The sequence below is a fragment of the Meriones unguiculatus genome, chromosome 14 (genome assembly GCF_030254825.1).
Source record: "Meriones unguiculatus strain TT.TT164.6M chromosome 14, Bangor_MerUng_6.1, whole genome shotgun sequence".
In the NCBI taxonomy this organism is placed as follows: domain Eukaryota; kingdom Metazoa; phylum Chordata; class Mammalia; order Rodentia; family Muridae; genus Meriones; species Meriones unguiculatus.
Genome location: NC_083361.1, coordinates 25551523 through 25579086, shown reverse-complemented (window position 1 = coordinate 25579086; position 27564 = coordinate 25551523). Strand labels below are relative to the sequence as shown.

General features: G+C 36.5%; 1 protein-coding gene across 2 annotated transcripts in view; it reads left to right on the top strand.

Moving 5' to 3' along the window:
• Nucleotides 1–27564, top strand: part of Pde3b (phosphodiesterase 3B) — a 142307-nt gene that overhangs the window by 103678 nt on the left and 11065 nt on the right. For both annotated transcript variants that reach the window (XM_060366999.1, XM_060367000.1), the window contains exons 5-12: nucleotides 3163–3269; nucleotides 7266–7476; nucleotides 8016–8089; nucleotides 16054–16193; nucleotides 17280–17417; nucleotides 18520–18631; nucleotides 21127–21240; nucleotides 26593–26792. In XM_060366999.1, coding sequence (XP_060222982.1) covers nucleotides 3163–3269; nucleotides 7266–7476; nucleotides 8016–8089; nucleotides 16054–16193; nucleotides 17280–17417; nucleotides 18520–18631; nucleotides 21127–21240; nucleotides 26593–26792 — 1096 coding nt within the window. The remainder of the gene's footprint in view (nucleotides 1–3162; nucleotides 3270–7265; nucleotides 7477–8015; nucleotides 8090–16053; nucleotides 16194–17279; nucleotides 17418–18519; nucleotides 18632–21126; nucleotides 21241–26592; nucleotides 26793–27564) is intronic.

The following is a 27564-nucleotide window of genomic DNA, read 5'->3' as shown; positions in this document are numbered from 1 at the left end:
AAAAAAAGAGAGTAACAGGAGGCACTGGGTTAACTCTTGCAGTGAAAAATAGAGAAGAAACAACAGAAATGTTGATTAAGAGCATTGAAAATAATTTGGAAATTTCTCTACGTGAAAACAATAAGCATGCAGCTTGTTTTAGACTTCTTGAAGCTTTCTGATAAGTACTCACATTTTCAAATAACTGAATGATTAGCAAATGCTATCACCTTCTGAGAAAAAAAGCTTTGTTCATTAAAGGATAAGTAAGTAAGTTCAGCTTGTGGAATTTCCTAACACTCCCTCCCACTTTATAAAACTTTTTACTTTCTGGCAATTCTCACCGTTAGTACTAACGTCTTTCATTCACAGTGAATGGTTATATTTATATTAATATAGATCTTTAAAGATAGATGGCTGCTTTTAACAAATGTCATATAGAGTATGGCATCCATGTTGAATTATGATATTGATTCTGTGAAGGAAAATAACTCAAAATTTAGAGTAGACAAGCTCTATTATCTGTTGTAAAGCAAAAATGTAAAAAGTCTATTCTTTTTTTGCCCTCCAAAATCCTTTGAACACCTCTATCAAGCATTGAGCTATATCTACGGTCAATGTTAACACGAGAAAGACACAGACCCACAAGAAACTCACAAATCAATGAGACAAAGCAATCTCTAGAGACTGGATAAATAGCTCAGTGAATAAGGACCTGAGTTTGGATTCCTAGCACCTATATAAATGCTGAATTGATAGTCTGTTTATAATTTCAGCACTCAAAATGCAGAGAAAAGGTATCCCTGATGAAGCTGGTTAGCTCGCTTACCTCTGTTAGCAAGCTCTGGGCTCAGTGCTAAGAATGAGTGAAGTTGAGAACAATCAGTGAAGATTCTTTATGTCAGCCTCAAGCCTCCTTACATATGCTTATATACAAACATTATACCTGCCAGTGAACACACACATGAATGTGCATACACACATGCACTCATACCACATAAATATTCAAAGAATCTTTAAGCATTAAAATTATGAGCAATATGGGAACATTTATAATAGAAATATAAGTAAATACCTCTGAGGTCAAAACTAGCTCCTTATTGAGAAAATGGAGTTTGAAAGAATATGCAGGATGGAAGGAGGTGGGTAGGACCTTAGTGAGAACAGAGCCTATATCAATAAAAATTAAAAGAAAGTAGATACAGAATGTGGTCCTGAGGCCTGTTAAATTGCTGTGAATTCTTGGCATACTTGTAACTATTAAGAAGAATGGTTGCTAAATAAGTGTCTTATAGGAGTGACATTGATTATATCTTTGTGGGCACATGTGGAGTCAACCAATAGAAGAAAGTAATCCAGTAAATATAAAAAGAAAGGAAGATGTAACAACTATGTGTTTCATATACTTTGTAACAGATATTGTACATTTTATTTTACTCATTATCTTAGCTTACTAGGTATAAGTATGGATAATATCTTATACATATTTAATTTCTTAATGAAGGCCCTAGAACCTATAGTAAATATTTCAGTTATATACAATGACTGAGATAGTGATAGTGTTTCTGAGAAACAGGAAAAGAAAATTAGAGCTTTACCTTAGGCCAGTAGTTCGCAGTGAGGACTCTGATCACACTTGTGTCATCTAAAGCCTTGTTAGAAAACCATACTAACCTGGCCTATCCAAGCCTTACTAAATTGGAAACCATGGGGATGGAAACAGGCTCTGTTTCAAGAAGACACTTAGGTGATAACTAACTTTAGCAATGATGAATAAACTACACCTGGTGGACGTCATCTTTTCCATAACCTGTTTTGTGGACAGCATCATGTGGAAACTTGCCTGTGCCAGTTTATCGTGTTCATGGGGCTCCTTTACTGCTGTGGCAGCATTGAGAAGTTGCATCAGAGACATTATGGACTGAAAAGTCAGAAGAATTTATTATTTTGCCCTCTTAATGGAAAAGCTTTGCTGGTTTTCCTCCAGGCGTTAGGCAGAAGTCTTATTTATTTATTTATTATTATTATTATTATTTACAATTTATTCACTTGTATCCTAGTTGTAGCCCCTCATCTCCTCCTGATCACATCCTCCCTCCCTCTTCCTCTCCAATCCCTCTTCCCTAGTCTACTTATAGGGGAAGGCCTCCTCCCCTACTGTCTGACCCTACCTATCCCATCAAGACCTGTGGTGTGTGTGTGTGTGTGTGTGTGTGTGTGTGTGTATTAGTGAATGAAATGACTGCCGAGGTCAAAGAGATCAAAAGACCCCTTTAAGCTGGATTGTGAGTCACCCAACAGGAATACTGGAAATGAACCTCGGTTCTCTCGGAAAAACAGCAAGAGCTCTTAACTGCTGAGCTATCTCTTTAGCACTCATTCATTACTTCCTCATCAACAGTAGCTACTCGGCATTACTTCTCCAGTGTTACAAGTAAAATGAAAGTCCACTACAGAATGTGATACTGTCTTCATACAAACTCTACTCTGTAGATCTGTTTTACTAGAGTAGTTCATGTTCTAAGTTCCAATAAGAGACATGAAGCTTATTTCAAGAGTGACACTGATGATGAGGGATAGGATTAAGTTTTTGGAGCATAATTTACAATGCTTGTACCTGCTTTTAAAAAATTATTATTATTACTAGTATTATTATTATTATTATTATTATTTACAACTTATTCATTTTGTATCCCAGTTGTAGCCTCCTCCCTCATCTCCTCCTGATCCCACCATCCCTCTCTCTTCCCTAGTCCACTCACTGATAGAGGAAGTCCTCCTCCCTCATTGTCTGACTCTAGTCTATCAGATCCCATCAGGACTGCCTGGATCTTCTTCCTCTGTGGGCTGGCTAGCTCGTCCCACCAGGGAGAATTGAGAAGGAGCAGGCAACTGAGTTCATGTCAGAGACTGTCTCTTCTCCTTTTACTAGGGAACACATGGAGACTGAGCTGTCTGTGGGCTACATCTGAGCCAGGGGTCTAGGCACTCTCTGTGTATGGTCTTTGGTTGATGCATCAGTCTCTGCAGTCCCCCCCCCCCCCGACCCCCGCCCCGGGCCCTTAGGCAGAAGTCTTAAGTGTGAGTGTAGAAGAACTATTTTTGCTAATGTATTTGCTAAGAGAAAATAGGAAAAAAAGAAACTTTTATGTTCTAAAAGTTCTTATTTTTTCCTTTTTTTAGTCATGGATGCCACCTAAATGGGCCTTTTAGTTCAAATTCCCTGACAATTCCGAAGCAGAGATCATCATCTGTGTCACTGACTCACCATGTAGGTCTGAGAAGAGCTGGTAAGAACTCATTCTGTTTTAAAAGTACATTTTTTAAGAGACAAGGTGTTACTGTTGTACAAGCTGGCTTTGAATCCTTGGAGTCAAGGCTTTTCCTACCTCAGTCTTTCAAGTAGTTGGAATTATGGGTATATATCACTTTGATTGGCATACAAATAATTCCTTATGATGAAAACATGGGGGCTCTCAAATCATATGGTAATTTACATGCTTTTTATTTCACATATTTTGAGTATCACATAATGCATTGGCATAATTACACTATTTGTGTTAGCTACTATTTGTCCATTTGTTAGTTCAATGCAGTAAATACATTTTGGACATCTATGTACTATATACTTTGATAGACACATTTAGATACAACATAAGGAATAATTGTACTGACTTAAAATAGTTGTAGATCCAGAACAAGGGACAATTTTTAGGAGAGTACATTGATTATGTAAGATAATAATTACAAATATGTAGTCTGAGAGTAGAAAAACCCCTGCCTATGCCTTGACAAATCATCCTGACACAGTGGTCCCCATCCTTCCTAATGCTGTGACCCTTCAATACAGTTTCTCATGTTGTGATGACCTCCGAGAGCATAAAATTATTTCATTGTAATTTTGCTGCTGTTATGAATTGTAATGTAAATATCTGATATGCTGACTCCAAAGGGGTCGTAACCCATAGGTTGAGAACCACTGCTCTAGTAGGATTTTCCTTAAACTAAAGATTATAGGGATGGCAAAATATCTCAGTTAGTAAGGAACTCATTTCAGACCTCAGGTGGTAGTGCACTGGAGAGGCAAAAGCAGAAGGATCCCTGGGGTTCAGGGGCTATCCAGTCAAGTCTATGTGGATAGCCTCAGGTCAGTGACAGACACTGCATAAAGGGAAAACCAAAAACAGACAAAAGATGGGCAGCTCCTGAGGAGCAATGCAATAGGTTTTCTTTTTGTGCCTCCATATGCACACACATATTCAAATAAACATACACGTAGACACATATCACAAGTGCAGACATACATAAACAGTGCACAAAAAGTAAACCAAAAACCCAAGATTAGATAATTTGCCAAACTTTCTTAGGCGAAAGAGATTTAAAAAATAACATAGTGGGTGATGAGCAATGGCTGCCATTTGAGACCACTGGCTCCTTTTGCTTGGGTTGGATGTGTAGCATCAACATGACAACTCGCAACCATCTGTAACTCAGTTCCAGGGTATCTGATGCCCTCTTCTGGCCTCCATGAGCACAAGGCACACATATGGTGCATAGACATATATGCAGGGAAAATAGTCACATGTAAAATAAAGTTAAAGCCATTCTAAAAATACAATATCAGAGACTGTCCAATATTTTTATATAACAAAATTCTTTTGTGTATGTTAAGATATAAATGTGAAAAGGCAGTAAAATATTACTTATAGTCAAGAGAAATAGGTGCTTAAAACATTTACATATGTTACTTGGTTTAACAATCTTAAAAAATGATGCTTCAAAGAAAGTGACAAAAACATAGATATAGCGACTTTGGACAGATAATTGGAATGTGCAGGATAGTTAGTGGAACATCTAGAACTTAAGAATGAATTTAAGTTAAAAGTTCTTGGGGACTTGCAATAGAAAACAAAAGCACTGACCCTGACAACAGGGAAATAGAAGGTGTTGGAACTGAGTTATAGAGAGAAGAAAAGTAAAACAAATAATAGAAGCAAGTGTGCAAATGGGGAACAGTATCAAATTTTCAAGTATATGTGTAAATAAAACTACAAAGGAAAGGACAGTAGAACACTACAATTTTTTAGTTAATAAAACTGATTCACAAAGCTCAGTGGGCTCTCAGCTATATGTGGAAAAGTATTCCTGAATTGCAAAGATAAATGGAAAGTTCCTCATGTAAACAAAAAAATCTCATATTATCAAGGGAAAACACTAATATGATGACTTAAACAGCAACTTTGGAAGCCAAAGACAACAAACTGTATCTGAAAAATGCTGAAACAGTAAAAAAAAGATTTCAGTAATCAGGGAGAGTTAGTGGTATAGAAATTCCTTTCTAGTTTTTTTGTTTGTTTGTTTGTTTGAGCTCACAGTGGGTGCATATTAGTTAATGTGCCTGCATTCACATTGTATAGGCTAACAGTACAACTAAGGGAAATTTGTTTATTCAGGAAAGAAGCTAAGAAATGAAACAGTTTTTCTTATATACCAAAGCTGCATGAATCTTTTGCTAACACCTCTGCAAAGGAAGTTCCTTAGGTAGCATAAAAAAATTATCCAGTATGAAACTGCATACATAAGTGAAAAGCACCCTTTAGCCCAAGTAGGTAGGTATAAGGAAATTATTGGGTAACAATAAATTCCTCATATCATTTTATTTATTTTTATTTTTATTTTTTGAGACAGGGTTTCTCTATGATATGGTCCTGGCTGTCTTCCTGTTCTCACTTTGTAGACCAGGCTGGCCCCAAACTCACAGAGATCCACCTGCCTCTGCCTCCTGAGTGCTGGGCATGCACCACCATGCTCAGATCTTCTTAGCATTTTATAACGTATGTATAGTAACAATAGCAGGAAAGGGTACAGAAAGGTTAAATCGATATCAACTTGTATGATATCTAGCCCTGATTGAAATAGCACATAGACTAACACATCACATATGCATATAATATAGAAAAAAACTAGCATTGGTGGTAGAGAGGTATAATTTTTAAAAAATAAATAATCCAAAATAATTCAGAAAATAGAATTATGAAAAATGACAGTTTAAAATAACAAAATAACAGTTTAAAGACCTAAACAAAGAGACCCCATGAATGAATGAATGAATGAATACATAAATAAATGGAGTTTTATGCAAAAGAAAAAGTGGGGACTTAGAAGTTTAGTTATTAAAACTTATTACAGAGTTGTGATATATTATTAGCCTAAATATACTCCAATTTTGGGTAACAGAATTCAGATATAAAACTTTACATTCATGATCAAGTTATTTTCAACAAAGATGCCAAGATGACCTAGCCATCTGGGAACCTCAGATGCTTGTGTTCTTAGAAGTTTGCTGCGAACAAGAGTCCCTCGCCTAGAGACGACACAAAGGAAGTCGTCCCTGTGGTGGTCCCTGTGCTTGCATGTCCATTTCTGCATTATTCACAATAGCCAAGATACACAGACAGCCTAATGGCAACGAGTACATGAATAGTTAAAAATAGATGATATATTTTCATGATATACTTAACATTTTATAGGGCTCTTAATTTTCACCAAAGTATTTCTTCTGTGTACCTCTCTTCAGGTAAATCTTCATCACTTTTTTCAAGGAATTCACCAAAGATTTCACCAATAATTTGAGAGAAATGCTACTTGGTCCTGAATGATTTTTGTCCTCATTTTATTTGTATTATTCTCTTTACTGTGTTGTAGGCTTATTGAGCTACAAAGAAACTAAAATGTTTTTTTTTTTTTTTTTTTGCCTTTCTGGAATTCAACACATTTTCAGCATAAAGTAGCTTCTCAGCTGTTTGTTGCGTGAGCTAGGAAGTCGTGGCTGTGTCTTCTAAAAGGGCCCGTCACTGTTCTAGTATAATTTTATCAACTTCCCCAATACTGTTAAGAACTTTAGTTTTTCAATCCTGAATATTATAAATTAGGAAAAATTCCCCATACTTTAGTTAGGTGAACAATGAAGCTTTTTTTTTTTTATTTTTACTTTTTGAAAACACAGGCCTTTCATAAAATGTAAACTTGAAGAATTTCTGCTGTGCAGCCCAAACCTGTAAAGAAACTCTCAGTATTTACCTAGCATGTGTTGTTATGCCAGAGGCTGGTGACTACTAATTACTCAGTAATTAGTCCCAAAGCCCAGCATAGATACAAATTTACTCTTTAATTGAAATTTCTTTCTTTTAGGAGGCAGATGCTCTTTATAGAAACTCAAAACACATACAGTGAACACATACTCATAAATTCATGCTTATTTATATACCCTCTCTGTTAATTTTTAGGTGCTTTGCCCAGCCTGAGTCTTATGAATTCTCCAAGCCATGTACCATTGTCTGCTGGCTCTCTAACTAATCGATCACCCATAGAATTTCCTGATACTGCTGATTTCCTTACTAAGCCAAGTATTATTTTACATAGATCCCTGTCCAATGTACCCAATACAGCTGATTTCTATCAGTACCTTAGAAACTCTGATAGCAATCTCTGTAGCAGGTAAGTCCTGTAGCCTCTTCATTTCTGTTTCAGAATTCAGGTTTTTTTAAAAGAGGTATTAGCAGTTTTCTGAGTCTCTATAGTAAGTGCGGGTGGATTAGGACTATATCCTCTGTATTTACCTTGTAGTTTTTATTATAAAGAAGTGATTTTCTCAGTTTAGTGCTATTAGTTTCTGATAAATAATCTCTAAGGTGAAATACAATGGTATTTTACTCATGATGTTTCTGTAAACAGAATTATTTAATACATACTACTTAGTGCTTATTTTGAAGTTCCTTGTTGATTTGATGTTCTTTTTTGGCTCCAATAGAAATACAAGTTTTTACCTTAGACTCTAGTGTTGACTTTCAAAAATATATTATTTCTTTTAAGGACACAGGAACTTCCTAGAATAAAATCATTCAGGTTTATGTGCAGATTAGCATATTAGTACATTTATAGTTGGGATGTTATTTAAAAATCAGTCAGATTTCTTTATTATGTTTAGAAAACAAAACAAAACTTTATCATATATATTTATCTGTTTATTCTATAAGCTGTGGACATCAAATACTCAAATATGTTTCAACATGTGAACCTGATGGTACAGAATACCACAGTGGAAAATCAGGTGAGAATGCATCAATCATATGTATTTGAGCTCAAGTTTTGCAATGTTTTTTAACTTCCAATTACTTAGTTTTACATTTCTGGGTTTTTGTTTTCTGTGGTGCTGGGAATGAAACTAGAGTCACATTTGCTAAGTGAATCCTCTGCGCTGATTACATCACAGTTTACACTTGTCTATCTTCACAGTGAAGAATACAGTGTTTTCACTTGTTCTCCACGAATTACCAAGAATGACTTACAAGTAACAGGTAGTGAGCATATTTGGAAGAGTAAGAAATGTGTTATGCAGATGAATGTGGTCTTTGGTTATGGCTCATATTGATAAATAGTGAAATTAGTAACATTGAAACCTGTAAAAACACAATTTACATTTGAAAGGGATTACATAGTTTTATGACATTGAGAGAAGTGATTAGTGTTATGAAGCATTGTTTACCATCAGACAAGAAATGCTGTTGATGAAATTTTAGCTATTTTATAACTTAAAAGAAATTTATTATGGAAGGTGTAAACTTTAAAAGGCTATATCTTAGACAATAGGGTAACAAAGAAATAGGCTCTTCCTGATCCCCCCTGGACTATAAAATTTACTCTTTTTAAGATTTATCTATTCGTGCCCCACGTTGGGCGCCTATTTCTAACAGGAACTCAACGACTGGCTCTTTGGCCTCCCCACCCCCCAAGGGAGGAGCAGTCCTGTTAGGCCACAGAGGAGGGCTTTGCAGCCAGTCCTGAAGATACCTGATAAAACAGGATCAGATGAATGGGGAGGAGGTCCCCCCATCAGTGGACTTGGAAAGGGGCACGGTGGAGATGAGGGAGGGAGGGAGGGACTGGGAGGGAATGAGGGAGCGGGACACGGCTGGGATACAGAGTTAATAAAATGTAACTGATAAGAAAAAAATACAATTAAAAAAAAAGATTTATTTATTTTGTATACAGTGTTCTGTCAGCATGTACATCTACAGGCCAGAAGAGGGCACCAGATCTCATTACAGATGTTTGTGAGCCACCATGTGGTTGCTGGGAATTGAACTCAGGACCTTTGGAAGAGCGGCCAGTGCTCTTAACCTCTGAGCCATCTTTCCAGCTCTAAAATTCCCTCTTAAAAGTATACAACTTAATAGTTTTTTAAAAAGCTTTATCTGTCTGTCTCTCTATCCATGTATCTATTTACTTTATATGTTAAAAGGTTATTTAAAAGAAGACTGGCTAATCCCTCACACACATGCTTCCCAAACAGGAAGTAAAGCCTTCCAGCTTACTCATCTGATTTACATTACTCTAATGGCACAGCCCCACAGTCATCACAAGAACAGGCAACAGGCTGATATCTCTATGTAGATAACATAAAAATTCTTAACAAAATACTAGCAGACTGAATTTAGCAATATAAAAATGCCCCCTGTGATCACATATTCCAAAAATGCAAGAATCACAGGACATCCGAAGGTTAATAAGCAGTATGCACAAAAGTAACAAAATACAGAGCTACATTCCCGGGGCTTCCTACATTTATTTGTTTGTTTGTTTATTTATTTATTTGAGAGACTACATACAGCCATCAGTGTAAGTGAGTGTGTATGAAACATGTGTATGCAGGTTAGGAGGCAACTGTGGTAGTAGTGTTTTGAACTCAGGTCACCCGACTTGGCACAATCTTGTTGACCCCGTTAACATTCTTTTTTAAATTTTGTTCAGATTCCTTTTTATTTTTAATTATGTGTATGTGTATGTGTGTAGATACATACATGGGATGCAGGTGCCCACAGCAGCTAGAAGTGTTTTTCACATCCTCTGGAATTGGAGTCACAAGTTGCCATGAGCTTCCTTAAGAGGGTGTTGACAGCTAAACTTGGGTCGTCTGCACAAACAGTGTGTTGATCCATCTCACCAGCCCAAAATTATACTCATTGGAGAAATACTAATGCTTTCCAGAAAGTCAGTAATGGCTTAGGAGAATGCTTGGTGCTTGCAGTTCTTTTCAGTGTTATTATAATGGTTTAGTATGAGAAAGAAGAAGTAAGAAAAAGAAGAATGAATGATGTCATTTATAGTCTAAAGGAAGATCTATTCATTGATCATGTATATCTTCAATATAAACTGTAACATACATACTTTCTCTCTTTCCCCTCTCATCTCCCTCTCTCCCCATCACACACACACACACACACACACACACACTGCCCCCTACAAGAACTACTAGAATCAAACAAGTTTAATTCGACTGCATTTCTCCATGTTAGAAATAAGCCATTAGAAACTGAAGCAAAGAAAATGTTTCATTGAAAGCAGTATCAAAAAGAATAAGGTAGCTAGAATAAATCTAACAGAACAAATAAAAAATTAGTACACTAAAAATTTTAAAACATTGCTGAGGCAGTATCAGATTCTTATTTTACCTGGTGGAAATTGAAAAGTGGATATTAAAGTTTATATTCAGTACAGATGGCCTGCAATAGAATATGTGAATTTGAGGTGTTTGTTATGGGGACAGAGATGAATGTCCATGTCAGTGAATAGAACCAAGGGTTGAGGAGAAGAGTCTAGCATTAATGGTCCACTAATATTGCCAGGTAAGCCAGGATCGTTGAGAATGGAAAGGATGACTTTCTCAACAGATAGTGCTGGGATATATCCACTAGCAAGAAAAACAAAAACAAAAACTTGAACTCTTATTTCACTATGTGCTTAAAAAAATAACTTAAGTCATGGTGTAAAAATTAAAACCATGAATTTTGTAGAAAGTATAGGCCAAAGTTGTTATGCTCTTAGATTGAAAAAAATCATTTTTAAATACAAATTTTGCTATCTCTGAAAGAAAAAAAAAATTTGGCCTTATCTATCTAAGGCTTAGCCAGACCTGTTGGGGCAGGCCTTGACAACTACTTAGGAGGCAAGTACACAGTCTGTTTAGACTACAGAGTGAAAGTCACCCTGGCTTTACAATAAATTCAAGGCCATTCTCTGCAACTTAATGAGACATCTTTGAAACTGCCAACTTTAAAAAAGATTTATTTATGTGTATGTGTTTTGCCTGCTTGTATGAATGTGCACTATGTGCATTCATTTCCCATGGAAGCTGGAAGAGGACATTAGTTACCCTGGAACTTTAGTTAGAGGACCTGGATTATAGATGGTTGTGAATTGCTGGAAATTGAACCCAGGTCTTTTGGAAGAACAGCCAGTATTGTTAACTGCTAAACTATCTCTCCAGTCCTCTGCCCTAAAATTTAAAAATAAAAAGAGGGCTGAGGATATAGCTCAGTGGTAGAACTCTTACTTACCACAACCAGTAATATCCTAGCTCAGTATCGATTGGTACAGAAAGAAGGAAGCAAAAAAAGGAAACCAAAGGGGGTTTTATTTAAAGGTACTAATAAGAAAATGAAAGTACAAATCAAGACTTAACAGGACATATTTGTGAATTATTTGTCTGAGTAGGAATTGCATTCAGGCAGAGTAAAGAACTTTAAAATTTCAGTAGTAGTATGTCAGATTACTTAGTTAAAAATGGAGACCTATAAGATAGGATAAACGTACTGAAATCTATACACCTAAAGAAGCTAAACAAGAAAGATTACCCAGGGTAAGATGATCAACCCTCACTTAGAAAGCCAAATGGGATGGACATTGGATGTTGAAGAAAACAAGTAACAGGACAGGAGCCAACCACTGAGGGCTTCTGAAATACTCTACCAAGCAGTGTATCAAAGCAGATACTGAGATTCATAACCAAACCTTTGGCAGAGTACAGGGAGTCATATAAAAGAAGGGGAAGTCAGCATGACCTGGAGAGGACAGGAGCTCCACAAGGACCAAATGTATCAGGGCACGGGGGTCCTCTATGAGACTGTTTCTCCAGCCAAGGACCATGTATGTATATAACCTAGAACCCCTGCTCGGATGTAGCCCATGGTAGCTCAGTATCCAAGTGGGTGCCCTAATAAGGGGAACAGGGACTATTTCTGACATGAAGTCAATGGCTGGCTCTTTGACCTCCCCCTTCCCCCACCTGAGGGAGGAGCAGCCTTGCTAGGCCACAGAGGAGGACTTTGTAGCCAGGCCTGAAGATACCTGACAAGCTAGGGTCAGATGAAAGGGGAGGAGGACCTCCCCTATCAGTGGACTTGGAAAGGGGTAGGGAGAAGATGAGGGAGAGAGGGTGGCATTGGGAGGGAATGAGGGAGCGGGTACAGCTGGGATACAAAGTTAATAAACTGTTACTAATATTAAAAAAAATAAAAATTTAATTAAAAAATGGAGACAGGTACTTGTAATGAATGCAGGAAGAAGGGGCAAGGAGATCATGAGGTAGAGGTCAGTCTGGGTACACAGTGAAACCTTTGTCCAAAAAAAAAAAAAAAAGAAAGAAAAGAAAAGAAAACATGATGGAGGAGGAGGAGTTATTTCAGTGATAATCATTTGGCAAAAGAGCTAACTGAATAATTAAAATGATGACAAATATCTTCAGGGAAATGTAATTTACTACTACAATGAGATAATACTAATACTCTAAGTAGAATAGCTAAAATCAAAGGGAGAGTCACTAGTGGATGAATGCAGAGGAATCTGGATCCTTGTGCAAAATCATTTTGACAGTTTCTAGAAAGTTACATGTAGATTTACATGACTCAGCGCTAGTACAGTTCAGAATATACCCAGGAGAAAACCTGCTCAAGGCATCATTAGACTTAGTGCAGATCTGGAAGCAGTATAGATTCCAGCTTCTGAATGAAATATGCCTACAGTGAATTTTTGTTTATCGTTAAAGGAAAGAACTTTTGGTATATGATCCAACACAAATAATATTGTTTAAGTGAAAGAATACAGGCTCAAAATATTTACATATTGTGTTATTACATTTATAACACATTCTCAAAGAATAAATTATATAATTTCAGAACAGTTGAGATCTAAAAGGATAATGGAGATTAATAATAGACAGGCAATGAACGATATTTTGGAGTTGACGAGAATGTTCTAAAAGTAAATTATCATGAAAGGGGGAACTATAATATTTAAATATTCTTGGTAAATAGTGACAGTCACTACAATGATAATCTAAACTAGAACGTGATTTCAAATTGTTGCTTTTTTGAGATTTTTAAAATTTATTTTTAAATTTATTACAGTTTATTCACTTTGTATTACAGCTGCGTCCCCCTCCCTCGCCCCCTCCCAATCCCACCCTCCCTTCCTCTTCTCCTCCCATGCCCCTCCCCTAGTCCACTGATAGGGCCTGTGAGCTCCCAAGTCATGGAGTTTTGATCAAGTTTCAGTACCAGGCTTGAAATCCCTCTCATGGAGGGGGTTTCAGATAGAATTAGAAAACTATTACTTGTCCCTGTATGTCATACCACTGTTCCAGCTTGGGCACACGTTGCCTGGTGTGTTGTTCCTGTTGTTTGTGGGGTTCACAGCTGGGTTAGACCGCTGATGTCTTTTCTCCTCCCTGCGTAGCACCTTCTATCCAGCATGGAGGAAGCTTCCAGCTCAGTTCCAAATGTGTGGTGTGTGGTGTTTTCAGCAATATAATGCAACAATTGGAAATCAACTCCTAGTTTTAGAGTATCATTGTAGGGACTGCTCGTGTTTACCAAGAATATTTAAATATTATAGTCCCCTTTCTTACAGGCTTTATTAAGTAAAGTAAATTACTAGACTCTTGTCAGCAGCACTATAGTTGATTTGATAACTGAGGTGGATACTAGGTGTTACAAACAGGTGGGAGCCATAGACCTGGGTACACTGGGTGAAGAAGTGATTCTGGGGCTGGGTGGGCTGGGGAAAAACAGTGGGGTTTCAGTAGTTTGGTGTGCACACAGTTTGAGGTCATGACTTCTGTAGACTTCTCCATGGAGCATTTTGGGTGGCCGTTGACCACGGGTAACTGAAATTGGAAAGTGGGTCTTCAGATAAAGAGGCACTACTATATCGTAAATTTATTTTATAAAATGACTGTGTTTTATTTGGAAAAGTAATATTTTATAAACAATAGTACTTTCTAATCCTAAATTAATTTTTGCTGTAATCCAGTATGGTAGGCATAGAATTGATTAACTTTGCATAAGTTTTTTTAAATATCTATCTATCTATCTATCTATCTATCTATCTATCTATCTATGTATCTATCTATCTATCATCTATACAATATTCTGTCTGCATGTATACCTTCATGTGAGAAGAGGGCACCAGATCTCATTACAGATGGTTGTGAGCCACCATGTGATTGCTGGGAATTGAACTCAGGACCTCTGGAAGAGCAGCCAGTGCTCGTAACCTCTGAGCCATCTCTCCAGACCCTTAAGTCAGCTTTTGTAATATCACTGGTGTATTTGTTTAGTTACTACCAACATTTTATAGGGAAGAGAAATCTTGCCATTAAGTTTAAGTACAAACATCAGGTTTTGAACCTACTTCTGAAGTTTAACTTCAATGAGTACTTTTTGTTATCCTTTTTTTTTCCTCAAGAGATAGTAGCTCTCTAAATTGCCCATGTTGGCCTCAATTTAGTGATCATCCTCCCTGGTATCTGGGATTGGAGGCATGGGACAGTGTACCTAGTTCATTGAGGGCATTCAAGAATTTAAAAGAGCCAGCATATTTACGCCTATCACTAGCACTTGGGAGAGTGAACCATGAGGCTTGCTGTGAGTTCAAGGCCCAGATTAAGCTACATATTAACAGTTCTAGGCCAACCCATGCTACAAAGTGAGGTGCATGCATGTGGGTGTGCACACACACACACACACACCCACACCCCAAAAGACCTCCCAACACAAACAGAAAACCTAGCTTTATTTAAAAAGGAAACTAGCCAGGTCTATAGTATAGATGAAGTGAGGGGTTGCTAGTTGAGGGGAGACTGGGCAATTTAGTGAGATGCCATCTCAGTAAGTAAACAGAATAAAATATTTAAGATCCTATATATAGAAGAACATACAGAGCATGAGTTTAAAGCTCAAAGAATTTTTATACATTGTGTAATCTGTACCCAGATCTAGAAAGTAAATGTTAATCTTGAAATTTCCCTTTATGCACTCTTGCAGCTGTACCCCCTAAGGTAAATGATTTCCCTGTCTTTCAGTGCTCATGTATACCACTCATGCACATTATTAAAACTTTTAAAAATTATTGTGTGTTTGTGAATGATGGTGGGAACTTCATACCATGTATGCATGTGGGGAGCAGACAACATCGATGAGTCGGTTCTCTCTTTCCACCTTTATACGGGATCCAGGGGTTGGACTCAGGTTGCCAGGCTGTGTGACAGGCACCTTCACAGGCATGGCTAGCTCACTGGCTGAAATACCAGTTTTGAGAAAAGAACATTTCTTAAGAAGAAAAACAAGATATGGACCTTTCTCCCTGATTTTCTTCACTGATCATTTTGTGTTTAAGAACTCACATTGTATGTAATTATATATATTCTTGTTACTTACTAGTGTATGAATCTATCACTGAAAAATTATCTGTTTAGGGTATTATAAATAAAACAAAATTGTTCAAAACATGAATAAGTACTATTTGGTTACTAGTGTTACCCTGATTCTCCATATAACTTGAGAAAAAGACTATTATTAATCAAATAAGCTGAGAAATAACTCAGAATTTGTCATATTGTGGTGTAGGTTTTATGTATTTCTTAATTGTATTGACATATAGGGACTGACTTTTTATTTCTTACTTTTACAAAGATATGTACTTCTTTCTGTCACCCATGAGTAAATGTATAAACTGAGCCCCAAATATTAAGGGTTTATGCTCTCTGAACACAAGAGCCCTGCCTGCACACAGGTCAGCAAGATAGAACTTGATGGTGCGAACAAACGCTTTACACTGAATTGCATTGTGATTCACTGTCTTAGAGTAGTTTAAATTGGTAACCAGGTTTTGTAAATAAAGCTTCATATTTAAGGCAAATTTTTATTTCTATTTATTACTGTATATACTTTTTGAAAGGTGAAGAAGACAATACTGTTTCCCCGAAAGAACAATTCAACATTGTGGAGACTCAAGAAGAAGAGACAGTGAAGAAAGACTGCAGGGAGTTATTTTTGGAAGGTGATAATCACCTAATGGAAGAGGCACAGCAACCAAATGTAAAAGATAAACTTTCAATATCATTATGTTAAGGTGAAATATGGCACGAGTTAGTACTGGTTTCATTATTTTTACACAGAACATAATTATCAATGTAATGGAATTTTTACTTTTTTCACTGAGAAGTCACTATTACTAAAATAATGCCTAGGTTAAAATAGTAGTTCTAAGCCTGTTATCTGGGAATAACAAAGATTTACTTTGGTATGAGTATTTTATACCACATGTATTTCATTTTATTATTTCTTAATTGTGTTTTTAAAATGCAGAGATTTTGTGTATAGTTATTTAAAAAACAAAGAAAATAATTATTTACATGAACCAGCAAGGTGGCTCAGTTGGAAGAGTGCTTGCTGGCAAGTGACGATCTGAGTTCGATCTCTGGAGCCCCATGGTGGAAGAAGAGAACTTTTAACTCTGAAAAATTATCTTAGGACTTTCACAGGCACACACTTTGTCACATTTGTGAATCCACACACACACAATATTAAAAATAAAATAATCACTTCTGGTAGTAACATTTTCCTCAAGTTCAGTATTTAAGTTTGTAGGAGAAAAATCCTATTCATGTATTTGGGGATACTATCCTAGTAAGAACTACTACTGTAATGAGACAAGATTTTTTTCCTTATACTTTGGACATATATGGAAATAATGGATTTTAGGTTTACATAGTCAATAAAAAGCTTTGAAAATAAAAATCTTAATCATATGTAAGTATATATATTATATGTAATCAGCCTTCTGATGCTAAGAAGCCATGTTTAAAGTTGTCTTGAAGTGGCACTTAACTAAGAGAAGAAATAGAAGGCAAAATGAAAAAATATTTGAGAAAACTACTACAGAAAAGATAGCTAAGTGTTGTTAGTGTTCAGTCTTAAGCATTCTTACTTTGACGTAGATTTAAAAATATGTGTGCTCACAAATATAACATACAATAGTTACTAAACCTTTTAAAATACTTTTATAGTGACTATATAGTGAAATGATAATATTTTAGATGTATTGGTTTGAATAAAATATATGGCTTAAGTTCACTGAAAAAAATCAGTAAAAGCTAAAGTTATTTTTTCTGCTATGTTCAGATTGACCAGGAAGTGTTACTGGACCTGATGTTAATAGAAGATCATGACTCATTAATAGAAAAGATGAGCAACTGGAATTTTCAGATTTTTGAGCTTGTAGAAAAGATGGGAGAAAAATCAGGAACGATTCTCAGTCAGGTTTGTTTTCATTTTACTATAATTTTTTTCAAACATTTATAAAAGCAAAATCTAAGTCATGATACTGGTTTAAGTGCAAACTCAGAAATGGCATTGTCATTAAATTTAACTTTCAGGTAGCCCTTAAAACATATACTTAAATTATACATGATATACATATATGTTCTATAGTATATGCTATTGTAAATATAAATATATTTTACATACATAAATATATCTTAAAATCATTGATTTATCTATATTAATGAGATTTAAGTTAGGCGAAAATAGTAATAAAGATTTACTTATTTTGATTCTTGAGGTTTGAAAGGACCTGAAAAATGATTTAGTTCTAATTACTAAAATGTAAGCTTCCTTTTTTTTTTTTTTAACATCGCTATCTATCTATGACCTTGGGTGAATAGTTCATCTCATCAGTGAACCAAAAGTCAGAGTTGTACCTAATCAGTCTACTTAACAATTGACCTTCCTAAAATATGATTCTCATTAATTCCTTTAATATCTACAAACTATAAAACATAAAGGGACAGCATATAGCAGGCATAGAAGGACCGTCCACTGAATTCTCATTTATTTAATTTTTTAATTTTATGTGCATTAAAATTATGTGTGAAGGTGTCAGATCCCTTGGAATTGGGGTTATAGACAGTTGTGAGCTGCCATGTGTCAGGTTCTCTGGAAGAGCAAGCAGTGCTCTTAACAACTGAGCCATCCATCCAGCCCCTCACTGAATTCTTTAGGACCAAAAATATGATGAATAAATTTTTTGGACTTGTTTTAATTTTTAAGCACTTAAGAAAAAATAAAATTTAGAATAAAAAGCTAAAGTAAGATCAAGAAAAAAACTTAGATTTGGACATGATACGTTTGATAAAATTTCTTTGGTTTTCATAGACCTTAGAGTGATACCTTATTATTTGGAAAAAAAAAATAATTCTTGAGACGCTTATAAGGAACTAACTTAAAGAAATATACTGAGAGACTTGGCGAGATGGCTCAGCAAGTAAGAGCACTTGATCTTCTTCCCAAGGGCTTGCGTTTGGATCCCATACAGAGAGACAGTTTGATTTTTAAATTTTGCTTCCTTTTATTTTACAATTAGGTTATGTATACTTTATTTCAAGATACTGGTTTATTGGAAACATTTAAAATTCCCACTCAAGAATTTATGAACTATTTTCGTGCATTAGAAAATGGCTACCGAGACATTCCTTGTGAGTATTGCCATACCTGGTTCCATTTTAATAACTTGTCTTTCTCTTCAGATAAGCCCTGAAATATTTTTAGAAATGCACATTTGAGAAAGTTTTAAATAGATATTTTAAAAGAAGAATATTTATATACTATTACCTGGTGTTAACCGACTTAATTTTGATATATGTCCTCCAAACCTCCCTCTTACAAAATTTTCATAAAGTGGATCATAATATTGATACCTACCTATAATCTGGTTTCTTCACTTAAATGTTGTGTAGTACGTATCATCTTGTGTGTGTGTGTTTGCATGTATGTGTATATGTATGTGTCCCGTGGTGTACACATGCAAACATGCATGTGTAGGACAGACCAAGTGAGGGCTATATTCTCGTGGAGCTCACCAAGTAGGCCAGGCTGGCCAGCTAGTGAGTCCCAAGGACTTTCCTGTCTCAGCCCCAGCACTTGGTTTACAAGTATTGTAAAGCAGGGCCTAGTTTTTTGTTGTTGTTTTGTTTTGTTTTTGTTTTTAAAATACGAATTCTGGGGCTCAAACTCAGGTCTTTGTGGTTGCAAAGGAAACATTTTACTGACTGAACCATTTCTTTAGTCCAGTATACAGCTTGTATATCAATTATTCATGTGCCTTGTATTTTTAAGTTTTCATGAATATTAAGTCAACAATTTTAAAAATTGTTCTTTTAAAATTATTTAAAATTTACTCATAATTTTCTATTTTAAGTTTTTATTTTAAGCTCTGACATCTGGAATTATTTAAAATTTTTAATACTGCGTATAATTTGAATTTCATATTAAGAAAATGGTTTTCTATGTGTTAGACCTTTCTGTAGTTTCCCTCCATATGAACACATACAGAATGAATTTTCCTAAATTAGCATAATAACACTGCTTCATAGTTTAAAGTGAGTTAGTCAAGCTTTAGTTTCCATTTAATCTTCATAGGGAAGCTAAGAGGTGAGTACTGCTCACTTTTTTATGATCAAAAACATAAGCATTCAGGGTATATAACTGTTCAGTGAGCAAAACTATCTATGTCTGTGCACACACATGCCTGTTGTAAACACAGAAAGACTTGAGGATGACTTTGACTGGTCTCTTACTGAACCTGTGTCTATGCTGGAAACCAGGCATGTTCCTTCTATCCTCCGTCTCAGTCTTTCCCCTGCTCCTCCCACCCTGTTCCCCAGCTCCCCGCCACACCACCCCCAAATGCTGGGATTACAGTGCAAATACAATTATGCCCAGCTTTTCACTTTGGTACTGGGATCTGAAATCAGATCTTCGTTCTTATACAGGAAATGCTCTTACCCACTGGGTCATCTTTCCTGTCCCTCAGACTACTCTATTGTGTTTCCTTAATCTAGATACCATGTTACATAAGCCACAAAATAGAAATCTCAACAATTTTTTTCAATACCTTTCAATTTTCTTTGTCTTCCCTGTGTGTTCCTTGGGCCTTTACTATTTTTTTGCATTTTATCTGAAACCTTTTAAATGAACACCTTTTGGAGTGCCTGTTCCCTCCAGGTCTTTCTGTCTCTCCCTTCTTTCATAAGATTCCCTGCACTCTGCAAAAAGTTTGGCTATGATTCTTAGCATATGTTTTGATACCCTCCTGGGTAGAGTCTTTCAGAGGCCCTCTGTGATAGGCCCTCTGTGATAGTCCTGTTCCTGTCCTGTTTTCTCCCTCTTCTGATGTCCATCCTGTTTGCCTTTCTGAATGAAGATTGAGCATCTTTCCCAGCGTCTTCCTTCTTGCCTAGCTTCCTTAGGTGTACAGATTTTAGTATGATTATCCTATATTATATGTCTAATATCCACTTATAAGTGAGTAAATACCATGAGTGTCCTTCTGCTTTTGGGATGATCATTTCTACATCCCACCATTTGCCTGCAAATTTCATGATTTCTTCAGAACCAAAAAAATCTGAGCACAGGGGTCTTTTCTGAGACTGATACTCCAAACAAGGACTATGCATGGAGAAAACTTAGAACCCCTGCACAGAAGTAGCCCGAGGCAACTAAGTGTCCAAGATGGTTCCCCAATAATAGGAACAGGGACAGTCTCTGACATGAACTCATGGGTTGGCTCTTTGATCACCTCCACCTGAGGAGGGGAGCAGCCTTACCAGTCCACAGAGGAAGACAGTGGAGCCAGTCCTTTGAGACCTGATAGACTAGAGTCAGATGGAAGGGGAGGAGGACCTCCCCTATCATTGGACTGGGGGAGGGGCATAGGGAAGAAGAGGGAGGGAGGTGGGATTGGGAGGGGAGGGAGAAGGGGGCTACAGCTGGGATACAAAGTGAGTAAACTGTAATTAAAAAAAACACCTTTTACTATACCAGAACATCTTTAAAATAAAACAAAATATAAATGTGGGAAATAACTTACTTGTTGGGACATAGTATAGCTAGAAAAAAACTTTCACTTTTCAAATGTCTTAAGCCAAAGCTATCAGAATGATGCTATAATAAAGTATTTTGGTGACTTTAGATCACAATCGTATACATGCCACAGATGTCCTGCATGCTGTTTGGTATTTGACAACACGACCAATTCCTGGCTTACAGCAGATCCACAATAACCATGGAACAGGAACCGAAGCAGGTACCTCCTCCTAGAAATCTTTCTTTAACTTATTTGATTAGAAATAATAATAAATCAAGTTATTTTATATAGTGTCTCTAATCTAAACAATTTTTTAAGTAAACTCTGGTACATGTAAAAGATTGTGTAAGTTACAGTGTTTAACATGACATAAAAATTGTAAATCTGTTACCATGTGAAGAATTAGACTATGATCCAGAACTACTGTATGTAACATATTTTCTGCCTTTCCATTCTACTTAGATAGCGGTTATCTTGGATATTTCGATAATTTTTGTTTCAGGTCTATTAGGTATTTTTAAAATAAACAGTGATATCAAACCAAAGGAACACATTTAAAAATCTCACAGAAGTATTTAAGTAATACTTAAAAACAGGTGCAAGCTCAACAAGAGAGGACCTAGACCCCTGGCTCAGATGTAGCCCACAGACAGCTCAGTCTCCATGTGTTCCCTAGTAAAAGGAGAAGAGACAGTCTCTGACATGAACTCAGTTGCCTGCCCCTTGAACACTTCTCCCTGGTGGGACGAGCTAGCCAGCCCACAGAGGAAGAAGATCCAGGCAGTCCTGATGGGACCTGATAGACTAGAGTCAGACAATGAGGGAGGAGGACTTCCCCTATCAGTGAGTGGACTAGGGAAGAGAGAGAGGGTAGGATCAGGAGGAGATGAGGGAGGAGGCTACAACTGGGATACAAAATGAATAAGTTGTAAATAATAATAATAATAATAATAATAATAATTTTTAAAAGCAGGTACAAGCATTGTAAATTATGCTCCAAAAACTTAATCCTATCCCTCATCATCAGTGTCATTCTTGAAATAAGCTTCATGTATTAAAAGGTTCCTTTGTCTCTTATTGGAACTTAGAACATGAACTACTCTAGTAAAACAGATCTACAGAATAGAGTTTGTATGGAAACAGTTTCACTTTCTGTAGTGGACTTTCATTTTACTTGTAACACTGGAGAAGTAATGCCGAGTAGCTACTGTTGATGAGGAAGTAATAAATGAGTGCTAAAGAGATAGCTCAGCAGTTAAGAGCTCTTGCTGTTTTTCCGAGAGAACAGAGGTTCATTTCCAGTGTTCCTGTTGGGTGACTCACAATCCAGCTTAAAGGGGTCTTTTGATCTCTTTGACCTCGACAGTCATTGCACTCACTAGTGCCTGTGTGTGCACGAGCATGCGTGTACACACTGTTAAATAAAGCAATGAATATTCTAGATGCTCAGTAGGGGTAAGTACTGATGAGAGAGGGAGAGAGAGCAACTGACTGACCAAGAGAGGCAGAGACAGACAGGTAAAGCGGGGAGAGGAGGGATCATCCCTTTATTCCTGAGATTTTCTAGGCAGTTAGGGGTCTAAGCCCTATTGAAATTTCCCCTGCAAAATGGTGGATAACTGAGGAATTTGAAAATCTGTACGTAGAGGAACCTTTGAGTTCTAATGGCAAATTTACCACATTTGAATACCACCTGCCCTCTCATCTCGTCCCAATCCTTTAACACTAAGGCTGTGGATTTTATGTGATACCCGGAATATGAAAGTCATATGAAATGTTTTCCCCTTGTGTAAGTTGTATTTCAAGATGTCCAACCAAGCTAGAAGTGCTCATGCTATCTTTTATGGAGCCTTTATAGATCACTGAATGGGAATTTTGGTGTATAAATCCATAAGTTTTTAGATAAAATCAAGCTGTCTTCCTCAGATAGCTATTCTTTTGGTAAAAGTTCCTAGATTATTACTATATTCTAGTGCATTTTGAAAACTAGGTTATTGCATGATGTACTCATAATGGTCAGTAACCATAAACATTAAAGTATTTTTCTGGACTTTGCAGTCCATTTCATTTATCTGTGTTTATTTCTGTAATAGTACCATGTATCTTTCACTTGAGCTGTGCAGTAAGCTTTAAAGTTAGGAAATTGAGTCCTCCAGTGTTATTCCTTTTTTTTCCTTTGGGGTAATTTTAGCCATTCAGTCTCTTATATTTATATTAATTATATATGTATTATATATAAGCATAATTATATGTTAGATTTATATTAATTGTATACTTGGTTTATATTTTTATGTTCGAAAAGCCAGTTTGGATTTTGATATATATGTAGCGTTGAATCTGAAGAACAATTTGCAAAACACTGCCATGTTAATATTAAGTTTCTATAAAATTTGTATGTACTGCTGTATCAAGAACCTACTGTCTAAGTTCTAAGTAATTACTGAGTTTTAATTTTGATTTGTTTTTTAAGTATTTGCTGTTGTTTGTTTTTGTTTTGAGAAAGTGTCTTATGTACCTGGATAGTCCTTGAATTCCCAAGTATTGGCGTTTATGTGCTTCATCACTAACTAATTTTTTAGTTTAATAAGGATTTATTTTGCCATTTTTGATTTTTAAAATTTGGTTTATAACTTAAGGGGGATTCTATGATGGGTATAACACAAGGAAATGTTGAAGATATTGACCTGATATTAATAATTAAAGAGTTTTTAAAAGCAGTTTGCCTATATAATGTATGTCCATATATTCAACTGTTTTGTTTCATAATTGTCTTAAGGAGTGTTAGAGTATAGTTTTCTAAAACTCAATATACATTGAAAGCATAAACAGTATAAAAATAATGAATACTTTAGCATTAAGGTTATTATGTTAAAATTTCTTGCAGAAACAAATATTGACTTAAATTATGATTAGAAAATCATTTGGACTTTAAAAAAAGCATTATTTCTATCTGATGAACACAATCAAAGATAGCTTGTATCTCTTTTATCTTTGGTTTTATAAACTGTCTACTATAATGTCTTTTACTTTTTGTAATTTCTTCCAATTCCCTTAACAGCAGTAATAGCTTGACCATTTAGGCTTGGCTAATACATATGTATATGTATATGTATATGTATATGTATATGTATATGTATATGTATATGTATATTTGATGAGATATTAGGAACCAGAAGCCCAGACAGGGGAGAACACGGTGCTTCTGACAGGTGGAAGCAGAGGAGTGGTACCTGAGTAGTTCTCAGTTTTCAGGCCTTTTTGTGTTCATCCTTTTTTTTCTGTTCTATTGTACAGAGCCTCATGGGAGGGAAAAGAAGGGAAAGAAAAATTGTAGTCAATGCAGCACGTGAAACATTTCTTCAGAATGAGACTTGAAAAGTAGTGTCTCCTATTGAGGAGCTTATTTTGGTGGTACAATAAATTCCTACGTGTTCATAGTGTTTTTATAATCAAATTTAATTCTCAAGTTTTGTCCATTTAGATCTTTTTATGACTACTATATATAATGTTTCATTTAGCATATATATGTATATATTTATATATAACTTTATATTAGTTTATTTTACATCCCTAGGGTGCCCCCTCTCTTCCTTCCTCACAGTCTCCCCACTTCCCCTCCTTTCCACTTCCTCTCTCCCTTTACTGAAGAAAAGGGGAGCCTCCCTCCTTCTGTATTAACCTTTCCCAACACATCAAGTCACATCAGGACTGAGCATGTCTTCATCCCCTGAGGCAAGGCAGCCCTGCCAGGGGGAAGTGATCTAAAAGCAGGCAATAGAGTCCATGTTAGCAACAGCCTCTCCCCTCCCCCACTCTTCAGGCACCACTTATGAAGACTAATCTGCCTGTGGGCTACATGTGTGCAGGGGCCCTTTGTCCAGATCATGCATGCTTTTTAGTTGATGTCTCAGTCTCTGAAGGCCCCCATGGGACTGGGTTAGTTGTCTCTGTTGGTCTTCTTGTGGGATTCCTGTCCCCTCCAGATCCTTCCATCTTTCCCCTAACACTTTCACAGGACCCCCAGAGATCTACTCCATGCTTGGCTGAAAGTCCCAGCATCTATCTGTCTCAATCAGCTGCTATTGGAGCCTCCCACAGGACAGTCAAGTTAGGCTCCTGTCTGAAAGTATAGCAGAATATTATTATTAGTGTCAGGGGCTGGCTCTCTACTGTGGGGTGGGTCTCAGGTTGTTGTTGAACTTATTATTGTTTGAACTTTCCCTCAAACTTTGTTCCCTCATTATCCCTGCATTTCTTGTAGGCAGGGTAATTTTTGGATCACAGGTTTTGTCGGTGGCTTGTTGTTCCCATTTTTCTACTAGTACTACTTTGCTAGGAGATTGTCACTTCCGTCTTCATGCCCCACCCCCATTAGGAGTTTCAGCTAGAGTCACACCTATATCCTCCCAGGAGCCTATCCTGTCACCAGCCTCCAGCTTGACAAAGAGATGTCCATTCCCCATCCCACCCCTCAGTTTCCCTTTTTGTTCCCAGCCCTCTTACCTCCCACCCCTGTTCTCCCCATATCTGATCCACACCCTTGTTTTCCTCCCCATTCCATCTCCTGTCCACTTCCCTCTCTTTATCCACTTCTGCTGTCTATTCTATTTCCCCTTCTGAGTGACATTCCTGCACCGTCTCACTGGCCCTCCTTATGCTTTATAGTTCCGTGGATTGTAGTATGATTATCCTGTACTCTAGGTCTAATAATATGCTTATAAGTGAGTACATACCATGTGTGTCTTTCTGGGTCCAGGTTACTTCACTTAGGCTGATCTTTCCTAGTTCCATCCATTTGCCTGCAAATTTCATTATTTCTTTTAATAGCTGAGTAGTATTCCATTGTGTAAATGTACCACAATTTTTATATCCATTCCTCAGTTTGTTCAGTATATTTTGATCATATTCTTTCCGTTCCCCAAGTTTCTCCCAGATCCTCCTCATGTCCTTACCTCCAACTACTTGTTCCTTCTTTTTTTCTCTCTCAAAAAAAAAGCAGGAAAGACAATTAACAACAAAAGGAAAATCAAACCAAACTTTAAAAAAAGAAAATTAGACAAAAGGTAACAAAACAACACCTACACACACATACACACAGAAACAAAAACCAAAAACCATAGCATCTGTTCTTTGCTAGCTAACTACCTTTGAGCATGGAGCCTGTCCTAGAGTGTAGTTGATATACCCACGGACACTCCATTGGAGAAAAATTTATACTCCCTTTCCCAGGAGGTATCAATTACAAGTAACTTTTTGGTAATGTGTGGGACTTTGTGTCCACTTTCTCTTCTTGGTGCCAGTATTTTGTATGACTACTGTATTTAGCACTTACAAACAAATGTTTTGAAAATTCCAAATTTAAAGTTTTTATGAATTGATTAGCAAGAAAGCATCATCCTAGTGTCAGGGTTTTCCAGTGTAGTGCAAGATAAACCATGGGAAACTAGACACTCTTGTTGAGTAGTTAATTTTACCCAGTTAGAACTGATGCTCCTTATGGGGAAGTCTCTCCTTAGCACAGTTGTCAGGAAGTTGCATTCTAATGTGTGTTTACTATTTACTGTCACACAGAGTCAGATGGTCAACTTGGTTCTGGACAGATGGCTTACATTTCTTCCAAGAGTTGCTGTATTCCAGACGAGACCTATGGCTGCTTATCTGCAAACATCCCTGCATTAGAGTTGATGGCTTTGTATGTGGCAGCTGCCATGCATGACTATGATCACCCAGGAAGAACAAATGCGTTTCTAGTAGCTACAAATGCACCTCAGGTAGGAAAGAGTGTTTCAGAAGCTTAAGAATTATTCCATAATTTTTTATAACCCATTGTATAATCCCTCTATTAGCCATCGTTTTTATGAGTTATGTTGCCAATAGACTCTTTACTGTAATTAATTGATGAAAATACATGGTGATGAATGCTAAGAGAATTTGGAAAAATCAGTTCCTTCAGCTATAAAAAAAGAATAGTTTATGAAATAAATCATGTTTTGTAAATTCTAGAGCTTGATAGAAATATTACTGTCCTTTATCACCTTGATCAAACTTTCTGGTTGGATCTTTGTTCCTTCTGCCTGGGTCCCTAGTATGGCTAAAAGCTATAATGGCTAAGGATATTATGTTCTTCCCATTTTTCTCCTATGATTTGTCTTAATATCTTGACTTTCAGTCCTTTAGTACTATATTAATGAATATATTAGTGTACTAACAATTATTTTTTTCTTGGGCTGGCAAGATGCCTGCCTCCCTCCAAGCATGACAACCTGAGTCTCATCTTTGAGGCCCACTTGATAGAAAGAGAGAACCAATTACCACAAGCTGTCCTTAGACATTCGCATGTCTACATGTCTTAGACATGTAGTCTCTGTCCACATAAACAATTATGTAAATACAAATGTAATAAAAAAGATATATAATAGTTTCTTTTGGTACAATATTTTACATGGAAAGAAATACAGCTGATAAACTTAAGAAATTCTTCTATGGTCATATCACAGTTTAAATAAAGTAGTATGAGTTCCCAACATGAATACTGTAACTACA